Source organism: Episyrphus balteatus, chromosome 2 (genome assembly GCF_945859705.1).
Source record: "Episyrphus balteatus chromosome 2, idEpiBalt1.1, whole genome shotgun sequence".
Lineage (NCBI taxonomy): Eukaryota > Metazoa > Arthropoda > Insecta > Diptera > Syrphidae > Episyrphus > Episyrphus balteatus.
Genome location: NC_079135.1, coordinates 89373742 through 89396589, shown reverse-complemented (window position 1 = coordinate 89396589; position 22848 = coordinate 89373742). Strand labels below are relative to the sequence as shown.

General features: G+C 26.5%; 1 protein-coding gene across 4 annotated transcripts in view; it reads right to left on the bottom strand.

The window, feature by feature from the left end:
- The window catches only part of LOC129912156 (innexin shaking-B), a 321007-nt gene that overhangs the window by 95238 nt on the left and 202921 nt on the right, over positions 1-22848 (bottom strand). For all 4 annotated transcript variants that reach the window (XM_055990287.1, XM_055990288.1, XM_055990286.1 and 1 more), the window contains one exon: positions 18184-18340. In XM_055990287.1, the coding sequence (XP_055846262.1) occupies positions 18184-18234 (51 nt within the window). In that variant the 5' untranslated portion in view covers positions 18235-18340. The remainder of the gene's footprint in view (positions 1-18183; positions 18341-22848) is intronic.

The window sequence follows — 22848 nt, the reverse complement described above, 5'->3', positions numbered from 1 at the left end:
ATGTTACACTTTTTTTTTTTTTTTGTTATTGTGAACAAATATACTATAACACTATACAGTAATGATTTATCATACATTAAAGTCTATACCTAAGGTATAAGCAAAAATACACATTGTATGAATGTATGCTGTGTATGTATATGTGTTGCATTGCATTCAATACATTTTTCAAAATCAAAGACATCCTGTTTTATCCTCGTTCGCTTCGAAAAGAAAAGTAGTTTTGAGGATCCATATCCATTGTACGAAGGAGTGAGTCTTAGCTCTAAGAAGGACTTGATTTTTTTTTTTTTTCTTTTTTCTTGATGCTCATTTCTCAGCTTGTGGAAGTACAAAAAAAAAAAAATAGTAAAAAAAAAATTATCGAGGTCGACTCATGCGAGAAGATTTTCTTTCCGTTTCATTCCTTAATACATTTCCTTGTGATCCTTTGAATGATTGTGTCGTTGTGTTGTTGCTGGTGCTCGTTCTCCTTTTTTTTCGAATTACATGTTTGGTAAATGGGAACGTTGTCGTCGCTGGCTGTCGTTCTCGACCATAGCTTTATATGTATGTATATGAGCAATATATGGATGCAGGATATAGGATACCATGCTTATAACTTATACCTACGATTGAGAAACTAAAGTTGACTAGGATTTCTTTTTCGCAATATCACAACTTTCCTGTGCACTTTTATTTGAGTGCCTATTGCTTTTGAATGACGATTTTTTTTTTGTGTTTAGGTTGTCTTCTTCTTCGTTTTTTTTTGTATATAAATGTAGGATATATAAGTTCAATGAACATTAAGAACATTAAAAGTGCAACAGCAGGAGAGTTAGACTAATGGTGCTACATGCAACCTGGCATAGTACTTTGTCTTGATGTCATACAGAAGGACCATTAATTCATTTTTTTTTTTTTTTTTTGTATCTCAAGTGAATTAATTTGATGAAAGTCATTAAAAGAAACATGAATTTGGATTTGTTATTTGAGAAAATTCTTATTTGAAAGGTGAATCTGAATAATATAGCGACCTGATGAAAACCAGGAAGAGCTTTATGATGATTTCAAGCTTAAAACAAAATTCTATATTATGCTTTGATAAGTTTTATGAATGAATTTCATAATCTTATAATACCTCTCAAATGATTTTTCAAAGGCTAGAAAGAAAAATTATGGTAATGATTTTGAAATAGAAGAATTTCCATTAAGACTTCTTTGAGAAAAAAAAATTAGGTAATTATTATTGGTACCTTTTGAATTTGTTCGAAGAGTTCACTTTTAAAGACATATCTCCATGTAACAAATTTGAGTCAAAAGGAAATCGTAACTTTCCTTTTGGAGCAAATCTGAACTTCAGAATAGTGTTTAGCGCTCCAAAAAAGATAAAGTTAATCCTTTAAAACAATAAGATACACCAACACTTTACAGTCTCAGTCTAAATACGATTTGAGGAGAGGCTAATTTGGTGAAGTCATTTGCTTTTTTAACACTGTAAAGAAACACAAATTTAGAGTAGGGTTGCCAGAATAAATTAGTTGAAAAATGATTTACAGTAGACATCCAGTATAACGAATAGGTACAAATTTTGGTCAAACATTTCACTACCATTTTCAGACGCAATTTATGAAATTCATGAGTGCTAAGGGTTTTCTTTTTTTTGGCGTGATAACGTCTTATAAATCGATGAACCATGGCAGACACCACAAAAAAGTGACGCCATTTTCTAACGTTACACTCTCGCACTTTCGCAGTGTGGCAAAACTTTCAATTCAAAATTAAAAATAAACTATTAGAGATACAAAAATCTTCTATAGCTTATTTGAAAGATAATAACCTAAAGTTAAACACATTTAAAGGATTTTAAAAAATTCCATCTTTAAATAGGGTAAATAGGGATAAAACCAAATTGCAAAAAATTGGCCATTTTCTAAACGCGACAATGTAAAGAGTTGAATTTTTTTTTTAATCAATAGATAAATTTATTGCAAGACTGACAATGGTATTGAAACAAATTTAAAACATTTCAAAACTAAGTTATTAATGGTTTTCTTAAAACTAAAACATTAGGTAGACCTTTGACAAAGTAGTGATTATAGGTAGGGAATTTTTTTTTTTTGACAATTTGAAAAACGTCATTCGAAAGATAATAAAAAAAACAATAAGTGTCTGATACGGATTTTTTTTTAAGTCTCTGCATTTCGAAATATGAATTTTTGAAAAACACCTATTTATTTTGAGGTATTTTTGGGTGAGTTTTTATTTTTTTTTAATTTTTCGTAGCGTTCAAAAAATCTCAAACTTATAGAACATGTAGTCTATGACTGTGCACAAACATGTGCAAAAAATTGGTATTTCCAAATGATTTTTGACCGAATAACCTGAAAAACTAGTTTTTTTGTTCCCCGTTTATTTGCCGTTTTTAACCGTTTTTTATTTTTATCTTTTTTTCTTCAACAGATAAATGAATGAAATTTATACTGTAAAAAGATACATAAATAGACAGGACTATATTGCGCTAAATTTCAATCAATTTGTTTTTGTTTGCTTTTTTTTGAAAATTGATCGAGTTCAAAAATTTTAAGCTCTTTTTGTAGATGCCTAATAGACATGATCGATATATATATATATATATTTTGAGCTGAAGCAATTAGCTTTCAGGTGGTATAAAATTTATTATAGGTTGTTATATCAAAAAAATTTCATAAGAAATGATTGTTTTTAATAAATTATTTTATTACTTTTTGCGCATTGTAAAAATTTAAAAATGGTTTTATTATTTAGAAGAAATATTTGGCTTTTTAATGGTATATTTTTTTTTTTTTGTAAGCTTTTAAAATAAAAAAATTAATATAATGAGAAAAGTTTAGCTTTTTCTTGTAAATTATGATTGTTTGAAATAAATAAACGCTTCAATTGACTCATTTTAAAAGCACTGAACCTGTTTTCTTACGACGTTATCACTCAAAATCATCGTCCGTAAACCGGCTTTGCAGACAACATCTTTTTTTTTTTGCGAAATGACGACCTATGTGAAAGTTCGTTAATTGGTATTTATCACTGTACAGTCGTCGGCATCGGGTTAAGACTTCGGTAGACTTTAAAAACCAGAGTAAAATCCAAGTTGTTTCATCAAGCTCGTGAAAGCCTTTCAAGCCGGTGCTGAAAAAGAATTTTCAAAAATAAGTTAGAGAAAAATTGTTGCTTTTGGCTTGGAAGCAACTCAAAACATGTGCAACAATGCGCAAAAAATCCGAATCCTTGAAAAATGAGAGACTTTTTGTCATACACTTCAATTGAACCGAAAAAAAAAAATATTTATCCGGACCTGGAACGCGATATACCTGTATCCAAATGCAAAAATCACTCTGAGTCAAAGTCACACCGATTGCGATGTGCAGCTTTAATAAAATCAGAAGGAGGTCTAAAAAACATTTTTGAATTTAGGATCGGAGTACTGAATTCCATCTTTTCCCCAAATTTGAATTTGAAAATATTTTTTTTTTTCTAGGTCGGAAGAAAATAGTCAAAATGGTTTTGGCCAGAAGTGTTAAAAAAAATTCTTATATTTATTTTTGACTAATTTTCTGCTCCATAAAAGAGGAGTATATTATTTTATTGCATTACGTAAGCAAAAAATAAATAAACAATAACAAATGCGATAAATTGCAAAGATATTAAAATCACTTTGGCGTTGATCCTGGGCACATTTCTTATAAATGAAGAAAACGTATTGAAAAGGGTAGGTATCAAGAATAATAAAGCAATAAACCTGCAGTAAACTATTGAAAAAAAACACATTTTCTTTTTGCCTAACTAAGCAATGTTTGTAATGATTTTCAGATGCATTTGATTTCGATTTGAAAAAATTTTAAAAGAAGGGATTTTGAGCCAAGAAACCTTTTTTGATCTTTAAAAAAAAATTTGAACATTCCGAAACAAATCGAGATCAATCAACCTGGAACAACTTTCAAAAATAAAAATTTCAAAGAGAAGGGGGCAAACTTCACACCCTTATTCATTTTACTTTTGCATCAAATTGATATTTTTTGTCTGCCAAAATTTTTTATAATGAAGGTCATATATCCTTCCATTTAATTCCCATAACTTTATTTTAACAAGATTTTCGCTGTCATCTATAATTTTGGCGATACATAAACAGACTGTTTTTTTTTTTTGATTTATTAAATTCAGAAATCCATTTCCATTTCTTTTGAAATAACATTATTTTGATGAACACTTTTAAAAAAATTTATTTTCAAAGTCGAAATTAAGAAAAAAAAAAATTATTTATTTTATTTTTTTTCTATTAATTTTTAAGTATTCAATTGAATTTATTATACCTAACTAATATTTAAATTTGACCAAACACCACCTCTTTTTACAACAAAACTATGAATATACACACCAAAAAAAAAATTCTTAAAATAACACACAAATATAAAGATTATAATATAATAATTAAAAACGGTTGCTCGCATTACTTTTTACGGTCACAAATTCAATATTTATAGTTTTTTTTTTTGTATTACTTTGACACACACCTTTTTACACTCTATGAAAACATGACACTGATTTGAAACCAAACTAAATACAATACGTTTTTAGCGTTGTTGATAAATTTTAAAAAATTAAAAACAAATAAATAACAACTTTTTTATATATTTTTTTACCCAACATAAAAATGATTATATTCAAGTTATAGTTCAGTCAAATTAACTTTTATGATTGCTTTAACTCTTGATTTAATTGATTATAAAAGTGCCTAGACAAAAGATTTTGCTTACAACAACAAATTTGAAAAATTAAAGATTTTTCTACAGAAAAATTAAAAATAATAAAAATTGATTTCCGAAAATAACTTAAGCAAAGAAGTATTGGAGCAGTGTTTAAGCAGTTAACTTCATTCCCAATAAGAAATAGTGTTTGAAGCAAATTAGCTTTTCAATAGCAAAGTTATACATTTTTCACCAATTTTGTACGCCTTTTTAAAGTCAAACAAATTAAGCATTTTTTTACCCAAACATAATGCACATATAGAACTCTGTTAAAAAAAAATAAACGATGAATTCAACTGTGTGACAGAATTCAAATTAAGAAATAAAGTTGTTCTGAGAACGAAATTAAAAATGAAAAAAAAAAAATAAAACTTTTGCAAGTAAATGCATTTACTATAAAGTCAAAACCTAAATAAAAATGAGAACAAACAAAAAAAAATAAATAGAAAGAAAAAGAAAAAAAAAAAACTGGCAAAAACAAAGAAAACTTTACGCTTTCTGCCAAACTTTGTATATGCGCTTCACAATTTTACAGCCGAGTTGTTGTGAAAAAGAAGCAAGAAGCGAATCATTACGACAAGAACTTTCCTAGACTCAAATTACCTTGCATGTGAAAGGAAAAAATAAAATAAGCTTGCAAAATAAGCTCGCAAAAAAAAAGAAGAAAAACAAAAAAAAATAAAATAAAACTGATTTTGAGTTGGTACCTTTATTTAAGAGGTTTACAAAAAATAATATGAAAAGTTAATTTATCAAAATAAAGAAAAAAATTTATTGAAACAATTTTAAAAGCGGTAACTTTAAAACATAAAATTGAAAGGAAAACAAAAAACATAAAAGGATGCATAAAAAGCATTTTTTTTAAATTGTTTTTATTAATAGTTAGGTAGAGTTTAACAAAAATTAAATTAAGTTATCAGTTGGGAATAATACCTGTGAGTGTATCTGTTTGTTTAAGTTAAAACAAATACTTGTTTACAAATTGTGTCAATTAAACCTACCTATTTTTTCTTTATGTAGAGTAAAGGGACTTAATTTTTACAAACTTTCTTAAATATAGCATTTGCGTTTTTATAAAAATCGTAGTACCTAGTCGTTTTCTGAAAGTACTGTTATTTTTTTAAGTTCAAAAAGAGTTTGGAAGATACCTCTGGAGAGGAGCTTAAAAACGCCACCTTGCATACTTTAAAAATAATCAACCTATCCGTATAATATAATTCTTCTTGGAAGTGAATAAAACATCTTCTTTGGTGTATTCGAGTTGCAAACAGGATTTAAATTTATATTATAAACAATATAGCATTTTTGAGAAAATTTTGAAAATTTTTAAATAGGCGTTCACAACAAAATCGAAGAAAATTAATTTTTTCTTACTTTTGTAATTTTTGTTTTGATAATAATATGTATATCGACTGTTATCGCTGAATTTTTTTAGTTCGGCCTTGAGAAGACTCCTCAGAAATGGCGAACATTAATCTTGGAGAATAGTGAATGAGCAGTGATCAAATGCTTTAGAACACTAGATAAACAGGGCTTTAGAAAGAAGGTGGTACATACAGTCGACTCCCTCTAAGTCAAATTTTCACGGGACTCGAAAAAGTTAGAGGGAAATTCGGATTTATTTAATATTTTTTCTTAAAAATTGTTCATTAAAAATGGTGAAAAAGTTTGACTTAGAGGTAAATTCGACTAAGAGGGAGTTCGACTTAGAGGAAGTCGACTGTAATCTTATTTTCAGCTAAACTTTAAACAACTAAATCGATAACTGCTAAATCGTCGTGTTAGAAGCAAAGTGTCTTATCTCAAAATTTAGAATTTTCAAAAAAGTATTCTCAGAAAAATAATTTTCGTCTAGAGTTAAGCTAGGATATTAAATTGTCCTCTATTGAATGGTATACCTATATCATTTTTTTAAATCAAAGTCTACAGAAAATACCTTACTCATAATCGCTAAATTTTGACATATGACACTTTGCTTCTGAAGCGACGAAATGTACTCTTACAAGTATATAAATTGCTTTTTCAAAAAGTTACCATGACATGGTCTTATGGTTGAATTTAGCGCTCATAATAACTTAGGAAACCAAATTCATTTTTTGTTTTAATGCGATCACCAAAAAATTCGATAAAGTGAAATTAAAAAAAAAAGTAAGTATACGCCCGAGTGACCCAATTCTTATATCGCTATTTAAACAATAATTTTGGATTCAAAATATTTTGTTTTAATGCGATCACAAAAAAATTCGAAAAAGTGTAATTAAAAAAAAAGTAAGTATACGACCGAGTGACCCAATTTTTATATCGCTATTTAAACAATAATTTTGGACTAAAAACATATTTCGCAGGTTAGTATTTCATATCGAAAATAGGTACTCCATGATTTGTTTAGAACATTTAATTTTTTATAAAGCATGGTACGATATTAATCACTGAAGGAAAAGCCACCATAAAACAACGTAAAACCAATGAAAATCACATTGATTTGGATATAGTTCAGAATGATTTTGCGTTGAAAATGAACATTTTAAAATCAAAGTGGAAAAATAGTTAATTTTTTGTGGTTTCTTATTTTAAAGCAACATAATTCAAAGTAGTTTACCTTTGAAACAAAGATGTTTCAACTTCAGTTTATATTTTCCCTCAGTGCACTCACATTTAGAAAAAAAAAGTTGAAAACCTGGTTTGATAATGCTTCTTTGAAAATTCAATTTTTTAACATGCCTATAGTAGTAATGTATTTAAAAATAATAAATAAAACTAAATGCTATTATAAACTTTAATTTAAACAAAAATACAGATACACTCCCAGGATATTTATTTTGCACTCCTAGTTTACTTTTATTTATCTTGATAGAGTACTAAAATAAAATAAATTAAATCAATTCAGGTATTTAGCACGTTTAAAAAAAGTCTAACAATTGAGAGAAAGGAAAACCCTGATTTTTTCAGACTTCACTAAGATTTATTGTTTGTATACCCTTACCTCAAGCAGTGTTCTAATAATAAAAACAAAAACATAAAAAAAATATAATTTTTCAAACATGATTGCCAATCACTAACTAAATTTTAAATAATTAGCTTTTTTTTATTTAAAAGGTGGTGTTAGTTGTGGTAGAGTAATAATATATAGCAGCAAAAAGACGAAAGACACTAAAAAAATTTTAAACACATTTCTCAGTGAAAGGGTTGAAAAAAAATTTGTGATTTGTTGTTTGTTGTACGATAATAATTTCATTTTAAAAAAGAATAATTTATATATTTATTTTAAACAAATACAGTTTTTATTTAAACTAAATTGTGAGAATTACGTGGTTTGGTGTTGAATTGTATATCATCTTACTTTGTGCCTGTTTATTAAAGCTGTTTTATTATTAATTTTTTTTTTTAAGACTTCTCTTAAAGGAAATTTTATTTAAAGGTGCAGTTTTTATATAGTATGTATTATTTAATCATTTTGTAGACAAATAGCATTACAGGTGATTATAAAGATATTTGAATTTATTTCTATAACAGATTATCGAAATTTCAGTGCAGGATATTCATAGTTTACTATTATTATTTTTTTTTTGTTTAATTTTTTTTTGTAAACTATTGCATAATATGGGATTAACATGTTGCTTATTGATATATTTGAGCAACGATATATTTTTTTTTAATTATTAGTTGTTTGTACTAAAATAAATTTTCTAATTTTCATTGAATATGAATGCAATAATCTTAATTGCTCGATTGCCAACATATATGCTGTCCGTTAGTTAAAAAAAAAAAGAAAATATTTACAAAAAAAAAATAAATGCAGATTATATTTTGTATTGACAATAAAAAAAAATATATACACACATTTAAGTACTGAAATTGTAGAGTTAAACTGATTAATTGAATATTTAATTGATTTGTTTTTGAAATTAAATATTCTTTTTTTTTTGTCAGATTAACTCTATTCATTTCGATGCAATTAACATGAATATTTTATCTACGATACACTTAACTACACATCAGATACACATTTATACTTTTTGCACTTTACAAGCAGTAAATATTTGTTTAAAAATAGGTTTTATTTAACTTACTTTAAATTTTTATTATGAAACATACACACATACAAATAATATAAGATGCGTCTGGTGTTATTGTGATGTAAATCAAAGTCCTACTATATTTTCATAATTAATTTTGTAATATTATACAAACCATAATTTTTTTTTTAGTTTATATTGAGTTGTTAAAATAATAAGATTCTTATACGAAATTTTATCTGAAGTCCTCCAACTTAAACATTTATAAAGATCTTTGCTTTACTTAATTCTTGTAAGTTATACAGGTACTTATTTGCGCTTAGATTTTGTTTTTTATTATATACAAACCGATTTTTTTTCTTTCACTTCGAGAGCTAAAACGAAGTTAACGCAAACTTCTCATCCGCCATTCTCATTGCTTTTCATCGAGCATATTAAATTTTTATTCTGGGCTTTTAATTAACCTGGACATTAATAGAACAACAAACTGTTTGTACATAGCTATTGCACCTCCATTTTAATAGTAACGTAATTTAAGTGTTCCAATAGTAATGTTTCAAGTCTAAGGACATTTTTGTTTTCTGAACTAAATTTTGGGTAAAACTGAAACAACGTCATCATTTAAATGAAACCGCGTAAAGCTTATTTAGTTTTTTTGTTAAGTAAGTTGATAGTTTTTGGTTTAATTTAACCCTCTGTTTGGCAGCACAATAATAAAAAGTGGTCACAAAAAAGTGTCTTTATAAGGGTGATAATACATTTTTTTTGAAATTGTGAATACAATATTTGAATTCCTCGGAATATTCTACATCAATTTCATAAATGATTCGCTATCAAATAATGAGACCAAAAAAAGTTCTAGCGACATGAAAAAGTATAAAACAAATTCGCAAAAAAGAGGTGTGCCTACAGAGGGTTAAATGTCTGACTTTTAATTGAAAACACATAGTATTAGAATCTGACAATAATCATTTTTATCAACAAAACCGACTCCCATGGATCAAAACTGGGTTTTATGGTTTTTCTCAAAGTTAGCCAGAATTGAACGAAATTGAAATGGGACCACACTAAAGGTACCAGCTTTTCAATACAAAATTGGTTCAAACATAAAAAAAAAAAAATACAGACGAATTGAATAGCTCCTCCTGTTTGGAATTCGGTAAAAATACTATATGCAGCTCATAAAAATTACTTAAAACCCATTTTAATTTATTCTTGTAAAATTCTATCTGTGTGAAATAAGCACTTTTTAATTTGACCGATAAAATTAAAGAATTGTTTATTTTAAAAGACTTATGATTTTTCTTAAGAAAATATTCTTAAATTAGAAAGGAAATCTTTTAACTCACTTTCATACAGAACAAAAATTCTTATTTGTTCTAATTTATTTTATTGCTCAAAAAAAGGCTCAATAAATACACACTTCATTAAATTAATGTCGTTTTCGATTGGTTTCACTCAAGGATTCACTCATTCTGAAATCCAATAAAACAGTTTGAATCGTTTCCACTCAATTCTGAAAGTTTGTATCGGTGTTAGTGAATAATCAAATAAAAAAAATTTAATTTTGTACGAGAAAATTTTGTTTGACATTTATTTTCTATGTATAAGTAATTTTGAGTCGATTCTGATTTGAAATCGAGAAGAGAATTTTACTTCTGAGAAGCGTTTAAGCTGTCATGTTTTTGTGAATAAAACGCTTTCAGAAGGCTTCTGAATGCTTCCGGACGCTTCCGGACGGCCAATCGAAAACGACATAAGAGTCACCATGAAAATCAAAAAAATTAAAAATTTGTGTATATGAAGTTTGACAGATTTTCCATATTTAAAGGCTACATTAAATTTAATGGAGAGTGAATTAATTGGGCCTAAAACTATATAAAAATCAACTTCATTAAATGAAAAATTTTTATTTTATTTGTATTTTTTTATTTTTTGGCGCTACGTTTCAATTATGGTTATCCTATTCATCAGGAGTTTGAGTAAAAATGTTAAATAATTAATTAACTATTTATAAATAACAAACTTGGAAACTCTTAAAATATAAACAATAATTGTTGAAAGTAAAATGTTTAATGATTTTTAAAAAATAAGCTAAATATTTAAAATGAAAACAAACTCAAAATTTAGTAGTAAAATTATATTAGTAAGAATATTAATTTTTTATTTATAAATACATAGTTTATTAATTATTTAACATTTTTACTTAAAGGCCTATTGAAGAGGATAATCATCCTTGAAATGTAGCGCCAAAAATAAAAGATACAAATAAAATAAAAATGACTTTAAGCCTATAATAAAATAAAATTATTTTAAATATAAGAAAAGTCATCTAAAAATGTTTGCGTGAAAACATTACTTATAACTCTAAGAGAGTTGTTATATACTGGAGTATCTAATTGTTCATTTGAATTTCAAATTAAAGAAAACGTACTGAATACGAAAACAATTATTCTTATGTAATCCAGTCAAATAAGGGTTTAACCTCGGAATGAATGTTAGTAGACATTTTTTTTGCTCAATATCTTCCTTTTGCCATTCTATAACATATCTCAAAAGTCTAGAAAAATCTCATGTCCGCTTGTCGCGATTTCAAGGTCAAATCGCGAAATGGAGATTTTCAAAATTAGCAAAAATAGGCTATGGTATTATATACACATATGATACATGATTTCAAGGTATTTTTTAATGCTGATTCCAAAAAATCTAAAATCAAGACAATCTGACGTCTCTGGAAAAAGTTATACCTGTTTTTCATCTGTCAACTCATATTATTATAACAGTTGCAAACTTACTGCCGAAAAACCCTTAAAAGTTATGGTAGATGAACCAAATTTTGCATGAAGATTTTAGAATCCATCATTATTACAAATCAAAACAATCCATTAAAAAAAATATATATACCTACGAAATAATGGTATTTTTTGATGGAGGGGCAAATTTTAGGATATGCACAAAGAAGATTCTTGTTCATCTTAGGAATAAGTGCTAATAGGCTAATTTTTTCATTTTAATCTTTGTTTGGATATTCTTTAACTACCCTCAAAAATCTAAAAAAAATCTCATGTCCGCAAGTCCTAATTTTCTTGGTTTGAAAATAAGGTGCAGATTTTAAAAAATTAATAAGAAAAGTTTAAATTTGTATATGTATACCAACATAAGCGACATGATTTAAAGGTATTTTTTAACACTAATTCCAACAAAACTCACAAACAAATCAACCTGACCATCCCTGAAAAGTAATGCACCTTATTCATGTTGATCTGACACAAATATCTGAAGTGTAGTTTTCCAATTTTTTAAAATCTGCACCTTATTTTCAAACCAAGAAAATTAGGACTTGCGGACATGAGATTTTTTTTAGATTTTTGAGGGTAGTTAAAGAATATCCAAACAAAGATTAAAATGAAAAAATTAGCCTATTAGCACTTATTCCTAAGATGAACAAGAATCTTCTTTGTGCATATCCTAAAATTTGCCCCTCCATCAAAAGATACCATTATTTCGTAGGTATATATATTTTTTGTAATGGATTGTTTTCATTTTTAATAATGATGGATTCTAAAATCTTCATGCAAAATTTGGTTCATCTACCATAACTTTAAAGGGTTTTTCGGCAGTAAGTTTGCAACTGTTATAATAATATGAGTTGACAGATGAAAAACAGGTATAACTTTTTCCAGAGACGTCAGATTGTCTTGATTTTAGATTTTTTGGAATCAGCATTAAAAAATACCTTGAAATCATGTATCATATGTGTATATAATACCATAGCCTATTTTTGCTAATTTTGAAAATCTCCATTTCGCGATTTGACCTTGAAATCGCGACAAGCGGACATGAGATTTTTCTAGACTTTTGAGATATGTTATAGAATGGCAAAAGGAAGATATTGAGCAAAAAAAATGTCTACTAACATTCATTCCGAGATTTACCCCTTTTTTCTCCTTATTTGACTGTATTAATGTTGAAATTTGAAATTGACATCATTTATGGATTTTAAGAAGGGAACCCTTGGGGCCTTTCCCAACTTGGTAAAGTTTTGATTTTGAATAAAATTATTAAGTTTTAAGTGTTCCGTTTTTTATGACTACGATCATTATATTAGAACAAGTGACAAAACATGTGTTTTCATGACTTTTTATACTAAAATATTATTTTCCTATAAACTATCTTCATAAAAAGTATTGATAAATCTTTTTCACTAGGTAAAACCCATTTAAACACAACAAAAAGTAAGATTCTAAAAATTTAATAATTTTCATGTAACATTAAAAAACCTAAATAAACCTCAAACCGTAAACAATTTTATCTCCACAGAATGAAATTTAATTTTTGTGTGGTAAAATTAATCTAATTTTTTTCAAAAATTTGATGTGAAAATAAAAAATTAAATAGGTTGTCTTTTAAAGTAAAAAAATAAACATGTATGTAAAGAAAAAAAATCGTACAATGTTCTCAATTTAACTCTTCTCTCATTAAATGAATACCCTTTATCTTAGTTTTTATTCAAAAAAAATAATAATTCTACTTACAAAAAAATGTTTGCCCTAATTTATCCTAAAGAAAAAAAAAATCATTTTCGTTCACTGTGGCGTATGTGCACTTTTTAAAAGACTTTTTATACTTTTGCTGAAATGTTCAGTTCGATAAATAATTTTAAGATAATAAGATACAATGAGCTATTCTCAGAACGAAAAAATGCATGTTAAAGTTTAAGGTTTATTTGAAGGATTCGTTAGTACCAAAACTAACGGGACCTGTCATATAACGGAAATAGGAAAGCTAATTTTTTTTTTCGAAAACTTCTCAAACGATTTTGATTAAAATTTTTGTGTGTAGTGTTACACATAAGAGCCAACTTTTGAAATAAAAAAAAAAAAATTGTACCGTTATTAACTATACCTGCCATATAACGGTTTTTTTTTTTTTTGGTTTCTAAATATCTGGTACAAAGGATTACCAGATTTCAACGAATATTTTAATGCGAAAGGGTTAAAAAAAGTAATATTAAAATTTAAGAAAATTTGGAAAAAAACACATTTTTGGATTTTTAAAAAATATTTCAAATTCGAGAAATCAATTTTTTGAAAACTTGTTATTGAAAAATTTTGAAATTTCGTTTTTACGTATAAAATAATTATTAGTTCAAAATGGCATACCAACTTTTTTTTTTGAAAAATGTTAGAAAATTTGTATACATAAAAATAATTTTTTTTAAAAACTATTTTCGAAAATTTTTTTCTAAAAATACTATTTTATACAAGAAATAAAATGGCATAATTGATTTAACATTAGAGTTTCTTTTAGCGTAAGAGCAAGTACGTGCGACCCCAGGCGTGCATTTTATTTTTATATAAATTTATTGACAGAACTGATTTCATCGTAAGAACTTGTTTCTTAAGGGTTCCGTGGTATCAATACCTACTAATGAAATAATCTACTAGATAATTTAAAGAAACATATCGTCGGCACAAAGCCAAAACCGCGAATCTGCATTTTTGGACATTTTCACTTTAATGCTTCATATTTAACTTGTTATAAGTCCCTCAATCCACTGTTTCGACCCCAATCATCGATCTGTTTCCTAAAAGCCTAAAATATCAATTTCCGCCTCTAGTCACACAAGTGCTACAGAATGATACCTTCTTCTAAAAATTATTAATCTTGTTACAATTACTATATAATATTATTATTGTATGTAAGGTATTAACTATGTATTAATAATTTTAAGAAATTTAATAAAAAAAAAAAAAAAAAAAAAAAAAAAAAATTGCATGAATTTCCAAAACTTTGAAGCCGTTTTTCTCAAAAATACAATTTTGCAGATTCGTGGTTTTGGCGTTGTGCCCACGATATTTTAATATAATTAAACATATTTTAGTTCTAATCCTGTCAAACGGCTAAGCTGATTTTTTTTTTCCTAAACTAATTATTTTCGGATATTCTTTTGTATTAAGAAAAAGTAAAATGGAACACTTAAACCATTTTGAAATGCAATAAGGTTTTGAAATAATACTTCTAGATTAACAGCAATCGAAATCTCCACGAATTCGTTATTAAAATATGTAAATTAATGAATAATTTTTTTTAAGTAATATATGTATCCTTTGAGATAAATATCTGACAGAAAATACATAAATCACAGAACCACTACTACAGAGTTATTATTACCATTTTTTTTTTTCATTGAAACAATATAGTGCTTAGATATGTTTTACTATTACAACAGTTAATTCCTTTAATTCTTCCTGATATTTAAGAACTTCTATTGTTTTAATTTACAAAAATGTAAAATATTACATTCTTTATAAAAATATAACAATTTTTTTGAAATTTGATTTCATTTTTATAAAATACTAAAAAATTATCAGAAAGAACCACGGATCATGCAATTCTACTTGCTTTACTAATCTTTTGAACATATATGTGCAATTTACATCAATATGATTATTGTGATACAAAAAAAAAACAAAATAATGATAAATAAATTTTCATTGTTTCCATTTAAAATAGCACACACAGACAGAATATACGTGGCAAAAGAGCACGTTAGATCTTCTAGTAAATAAACAAAAAAATAGATGTCTTCGATTGATTTTGTTTATTTTTTTTTTTTTTTTTTATTTTAAAAGTATTTTTTGTTTTTCTTCTTAAAAATGTCATTTTAATTCGATTAACAAAAAAAAAACTTTAGTCCAAATATTAAAAAGAAAATGTGAACATCTTAAATCTATAAGAACCTTAAATAGAATTTTTTTTTTTTCTTAGTATTCATCCATCTTTCATATTTTTCTTACTCTAATAACGTGAATTTTATCACAAAATTTTATTATAATAGATAAACCTCTTAAAGTGATATATATATAAAAAAAAAATCATATTTAAATCTGTATCTATGCATAAAAAGGTGCAAAAAGTGTTCGAACGATGGTAGACAGCATTATGTTAAGCATCCGAGCAAAAAGATTATATTTTCATTTTTCATTTTTTTTTGTATTTATTTATTTTTTGTATTTTCATTTTGATCGAAGGATTCTTTGGCAGGAAAATCATATTTCGTGGTCATTTTTTTTTTTTTTTTTGGCTCCCACCCGTGTCGAAGTAGGTACAGTGGGAATGTTTTTAAAATAAAATATCGATTGATTTCGTTCGGTTAGAATTTTTTTTTTTTTTTTTGATTTTGTTTATTTTCATTTGCATCCCCACAGAAAGTTGAATTTATATATATATTTCTTATTTAATTGGAAAACTTTAGTTTATTTGTTTTCTATGCTAAAGGGATACTTTTTTTTTAAGGAAGCTAATACATGTTATTTTAACAAAGAAGAAGAATTAATTTATCAATTTGATTTATTTAAATTTTTTAAATTTTGGTTTTTATTTAAATAAGGAAATTAAAAAAAAAATTAAAAAAAAAATAATAATTCTATTATTTAAAAATGGGGAACGGTTATTTTGTTTTTTTTTTTTTTGAATTTTTTTTGAGGAATTAATAAAAATTAATTTAAGAAATAAGATTTTTTTGTGAATTAAAAAAATTGTTAACTTTACCATTTTTTTCGCTTTTCGAAAATGTTTAAGTTTTTCTGCGAGCTTTTTCTCCTCGAAAAGAGAAAACTCAGCGCGAGATTTATGTTATTTTGGCTATATTTTTTTTATTTATTTTTGTTTGTTTGTTGTTCTTGTTAAGCTCTTATCTACGTATTGGTATATATTCTGTATCGGTATTTTTTGTACGTGAATACGATTTTATGTTTGAATTTATTTTGCAATTTTCCATTGGGATTTTTTGTATATTTTTTTTTTCGGGTTCCTTATTGTTCCGGAAATTTTTTATAAAAAACGCATTGAATTGCCATTTTGTGTTAAGTTTTTGTTTTATATGTTTTTTTTTTTAATAAACTCTCTTTATTAGTTATAGAAGTCTCATAGATACAATCGATGTTTGAGCTAGTATATAGTAGTATACGTTTTTCAATTCGTTGTTTATGCAGTATTTTGAACTGTCATATAGACAAATACAAATATTGTGTTATTTTTTTTTTATTTTATAATATAGTGATACGGAGGTAGATTTGAACTTTTTTTTTTTTTTGTTTTTCTATCTATATATTCGTATTTATATATTTACATGTATCTATGTTTTGTATTCAATGTAAATGTTAGACATTTCAATGAGTTTCGGTATATTGAAAAAAAGTTATTATACTATTTTATGTATTGACAATGTAATTTTAATTTTTATTAGTTTTAATTTATTTATATATGGTTTTGCTCGTTTGCTCGTTTTCCATTGTCCACTTTCCATTATTTGTATAAATATTCCCCCACAAAATGTATAAATATGTTTCGTTTCTATATAATTGTATCTATGTATGTTTTTTTTTTAATTTTTTTTCGGTAGGGTATTTATGTAGTTTAGTTTCTGCAACAACTGGCTATGACTTCATATCTCACGTGGATTGGATTTATGTCGCGTGTAATATAATTTTTATTTATCAAGTCTCTAGCTTTTTGTTTGTTTGATCATTTTCTGTGGTATGAAGTGTATCAAATTTAGAAATATGAGTTTTAGTTATATTATTTTTTAAACGAAGCGCGACAATAATATATTTATGTATATATAAACAGCATTTCGTAAACGGGGTGGAAGGCAGTAGTAAGGATAAGACAGGCCCCCGAAATACAACACACACAGCCAAAGAAGTGGAAAGAAGAAGAAGAATAAAAAATATGAAATAATAAAATAATGACAATAACAATGATGAGAAACTGTTATTTTTTTTTTTTTTTTGATTTTTTTTGAAAAATGAATAATGTTGCATAATTAAATTTATGTCTTTTTTTGCTTTCTGTTCTTCTGTTCGTTCGCGAGAGATGGTTTGTTTCACTAAAAATCTTTTTGCAAATGAATCTTAATTTAATAAAGATACTCTGATGGTTTATTATTAATTTTTTTTTTTTTTTTTAATACAAAAATTGAGATTCGAGTACACTTAGTTAAATTTGTAAAGCTTAACATCAAAACTCCTCTTCACAAAATTATATAACTTTATGATGTTTTAACGCACCATCAATTTTGTTTTTTTTTGTTTAATATACTTCACTCCTTATAAAAATGTGCGTTTTTTTTTGTATAAGTTCCTATTATTTTTTTTTTTTTTTTTTGTTTTCTATATAACTAACATAGATTTTGTTGGTTTCATATTTTTTTTGTAACTCTACTTGTCATACGCAAAGATCTTTTTTAATATCTTGTTAGTAGGTATATATTTTTTTCTCGAGTGTTTTTTTTTTTTTTGTTTTGATATTTTATTTTTTTTTTTGTTCGAGAGCAAATTATATAAAATAGAAAAAAAGAAGTTTATGATTAGTAAGGAATTTAATATGGTAGCGACACTCACCGATGATCTACTCACTTGCATAAACGCATAGACACCACGTAAAAACTCCATGTTAGGCTGCTGGTCTTGCGAAGAAGTTTTAGGGTTTTGGGCCCTGTTGATATATGATTTGACACCTTCAGCTACTAGATGGGGTTTGAGTTTACGTGATAGTGTTCTGAAAAGGAAAGAAAAAAGTCATTAAAAAAATGTTTTATTTTCACTTAGGCTATTATTGGGTTTAAAAAAGAATTAAAAACTTGTTTTTGGAAATTAGTTGGTAAATGTTTTTGAAAATTCGTTTTAAGTGTTTAATAATACATAATGTATGTATATGTTTATTTCACTAACATTGTTTAAAATTGTTTGATTATTATAATCGATCGCGTTTTCAAAATTGAAGTCTTCCGAGCTAATATAAATGACAGATCGTCCTTTTTTAGGATTATTTGGAAAGTTAATGCTTTTAACCATTTAAAAAAAAAAAAACAATATAGAACAGTGTTTGCAATCTGTCAGATTGTGTTGTTAGAACGCATAAGGCTAAAAAAAACTGCAAACTTATATCTTGGTTATACTTCCACTTACAAAAATTATACTTCTGCTACAAAAATCATCGGGAAATTGGGTAAAGCTAAGATAAACAAAATTAAATACCTATATCAAAATCTATCCTTTTAAATTTGTCTCATGAAAATACTCTCAGACCGATGCAATAAATTCCAATATTTATTTACCTTTGAAAACTGTTCGAAAAGTTATTTTTGAAATCGAAAAATGAATTTATCCTTGTTTACAAACGTTAGAGTCGAAAAGTAACACATTTGTTTCGTTTAGGAAGGTTAGTTAGAATAACTTCAAAAAAAAAAAAAAAAAAAAAAAATGGTATCAGATTTCTAATTAATTTTGGCGATGAAAAGTAGAACCAAGTTACAGTGATTAATGATGCACGCAAACATCAACCATAAGTCGACGTAACTTTTTACTATGAATGTTGTTTAACTGTTATACAGGTGTTATAAATGAATCGTTTATTTCAGAAACAGCATAAGTCCATGAGCACTAACTTTTCAGGAGCAACAAAAAACTGTTTTTTATGTTAAAACTCCACAACACTTCAAATTTAGAGTATGCCGAGTTATAATCTAGCTAAAGACAAATTTAAAAACCTTTAAAATATAAACCTTTTTTCAAGTCTTAGCGGGTTTTTAAGCCTTTAAAGTCGCTGGACTTATGTCGTTTCTGCTCAAAACGACTTTTTGTTGGTAAAACTTTTGTTTTCATCTAGCTATAGCTTTTGAACCCTGCTTCTGATTTTAATGAATAAAATAGCAGTAGATAGATTAAATCTTTACCTCTTCATTGATGTATAATTTTAAAGCATGCGTGTCATGATGGCTGGCAAAATAATTAAAAACTGGTAAAATATCATATATTCAAGAGTAAAACACGCTGCCACCGCGAGGAAATCTGGCTATAACTTTTGAACCCTGAGTTCAATTTTAATGAATTAAATAGATATAGATGGAGTAATTCCTTACCTTTTTAAAAATGTATAACAAAAGGGTGTGCGTCGCAAGATTGCTGCCAAAATAACTTAAAACTGGTAAAAAGTCAAGTATTTAGCAGTCAAAAATATTGTCACCGGTTGAAATATTTCCATGTATTTTGAACCCTTTTCTTTCAGTTTTCGTATTTGGGGGGGGGGGGGGGGGTCTGACATACTTAATTTTTTTCCAGAAGATGAATAACTATACATAAATGAGAAATCTCAAAAAAAAAATTTTGGGAAAAATGGACTTATGCTGTTTCTGAAATAAACGATTCAAATGTGTCTCTACTATCTTAACCAATTGTAAGAAATTCCTCCTCATTTTATTTGTTCAAATCATTGTTGTAAAAAATAATTTTGCTTTTAATCTTTTAATTCATTTGCATATTTAATGCATATTTATTGCAAATATAAAAAACTTGCATTAAAAAAATTTATTGCAATCAAAATTACCTATGTGTTTTGCAATTTCGCATTGAAAAAAAATTTTATTGTTACTGAAAAAATTTGCATTTTAAATAAATTTTGTATTGCAAATGAAAATATTTTGCATTACAAAACAATTTATTGCAAATAAAAAATTTTCTGCATTTAAAAGAAAAATTTAATGCCAAATGTGGCATTAAATATTTTTTTTTAATATTCGCCGAATTTCTTACAATTTAGCTATGTCAACTATAATATTGAACGTATGGTCAAATAGTTATAATTGTAAGAAATTTTAAAGAATATAAAAAAAATATTAAATTTGCTAATGGAAATAACATTTAATTTTTTTAATGCAAAACATTTTTATATTTTTAGTAACAATGAATAGTTTTTTTAATGGAAACATTTTTCAGTTGCAAAAAATTTTTTTAATGCAAAATTTTTGTCTATAAATATTTTTTTTTTTAAATTTCAAATGCGTTTGTTTTTAATGATCTTTTTTGAACCCTGGTTCAAATTCAGATTAACTATCAATAAATCTTCTTGTAGGTCGTTCAGAAAGGTGTTTTTTTTTTTTTGTTTTTTTTTTGTTTTTTGTTTTATTGTTAAAACATATACATATGTAGATACTAGCTGACCCGGCGGACTTCGTTCCGCCATTTCTTGTATTTATTTCTAATTTTCGACTCTTTCAAATGAAAAAGAGGATACAAACTTGAAAAGTTCTTAAAATGAGTTTAAAAATATTAACTTTTAAACTTTTAGCAAAAGTGGCCTATGCAAAATACTCATGCATGCGCATGATTAAAACCTATATTTCCTATACTAAGTTAAAGATTTTTTGCAGACTTTTAAAAATTCCAAAAAAATAAAAGACTACTCAAAAATGTCCCTAAAAATTAGTTGTTTTTCAAAAATTTTTATTTTAAAATACCAGGGCCTATGAAAAAAATCCGTATTAGACCCCTAATTTTTTAATATCTTTCTAATAATGTAACTCAAATTTCTGTGCAAAATTTTGCGTACCTGTAATTAGTGTTTTGTCGAAGGTCTATGACTGCAAAAAAACCTTCACAACTTGGTTCTGAAATTTTTTTGAATTTTTTCAATACCGCTTTTAACTATTGAATAAATTTGTCTATCATTTAAAAAAAAGTCAACTCTGCGACTTACCGTTTAGAAAATAGCCTCTTTTTCCTATTTACCCTATAAAATCGTTTTCGTGGCCGCCATTCCAATCAACAAAACTTTCTGCATGGTCTCGTGTTCTCAAAGTTCAGGATATTTTTTAAAACTTGCACAATTTGTTGAGTTTAAATCTTTTCTAAATATGTCCATTTAAATTTTTTTTATGAATAACTATTTATATAAGTAACAAAGGTATTCTTATGTAGGTATTAACCCCAAAAGTATGTAATTTTGTTCAAATTTTTATGAAAATTGCATAGACATGGTTTTATTCAAATTTTTACAGGTCTCATAGTTGCTCTTAATTTTGAAAGTGTTAGGCAATTTTACGATAAACTATGGAAACAAAGTTTTTTATTATTCATACTTTCTAACGTTTTTTTATTGAAAAAAAAAAAAACTTACAGAAAAAATCTTAAAATACATAACTCAAGTTCTTTTTAACTTTAACAAGGCCTCTAGTATTTTTGTTTTGAATCTTAAAGTAAATGGCTCATATACAAAATAAGGAAATATAATTTTGACCCAGACCTTATACTTTGTATTTATTTTTGTTTGGTTAGGCTACTAACGACTGTACTTCCATTCCATCACAATATTAAAATACCAATATAGCGATACACAACAACACGTTGACCTTTTTTGAGATTCCGGCAAAATTTTTGCACATCTAACATAATTATAAACAAATTCGTCGAGTGTCAACAATGCAGATGTATATAAATGCTTACAACGAAGCCCCTCGCCCTCACTTTCTATCTCTGTGAGTATGAAAAATTTCTTTAATCTTACCCAACAGATCTATGTAAATCTAACCTTCTACTAAAAATGATTATACTCGTACTTTTGATGATATGAAAAATGTTGTTACCTTTTTTTTTCATCTCTCCACACTATTGCGCTAAAAAATTGGGTGAAAATGATAGCGGGTGTGTTGGAGAGATGTGAAAAGGCTTGAGGCAAGATGTTAAGCCTACTTAAGATGATGTTGTCTGCTCATTTACATTTTGTATAGAGGTGCAGGAGTGGTGATGACTGTGGTTAATGTTGCGCACCGAACAGTGTGAAGGCATAGTAGTTTTAGGTTTATACTTTTTTTTTTTTAGTAAATCTGCTTTTTATATTCCGTAGAAAATTTAACGTATTTTTGTTAGGTGGAGATGATGATAAAAAATAGGGGGCGGCAAGTATTTAAAAGGTTTTTAAACACCGCAGGATCAAATGCCGCTAGATTTAAGGATATTAAAAAGGATGAACTCACGGAGTGTTAGTTAGTGTTTTTTTTTTTTTCTGTGCAAGTTTGTGTGTGTTTATAGGATTTGGTTCTAATTAAAGTTTGTTTGCATTTTTGTGTTACTTTTAACCAAAAAAAAAAAAAAAAAAAAGTAAATATTATCTTTTGAAAATTAAAACAATTCTAGTGGTTGTCGAAAAGTGTTGGTGATGTTGAGTGGCACTCATTATAATTGACACGTGTATATATATAAAGGGTTGGCGGTGTTGTTTTATGTTTTTAG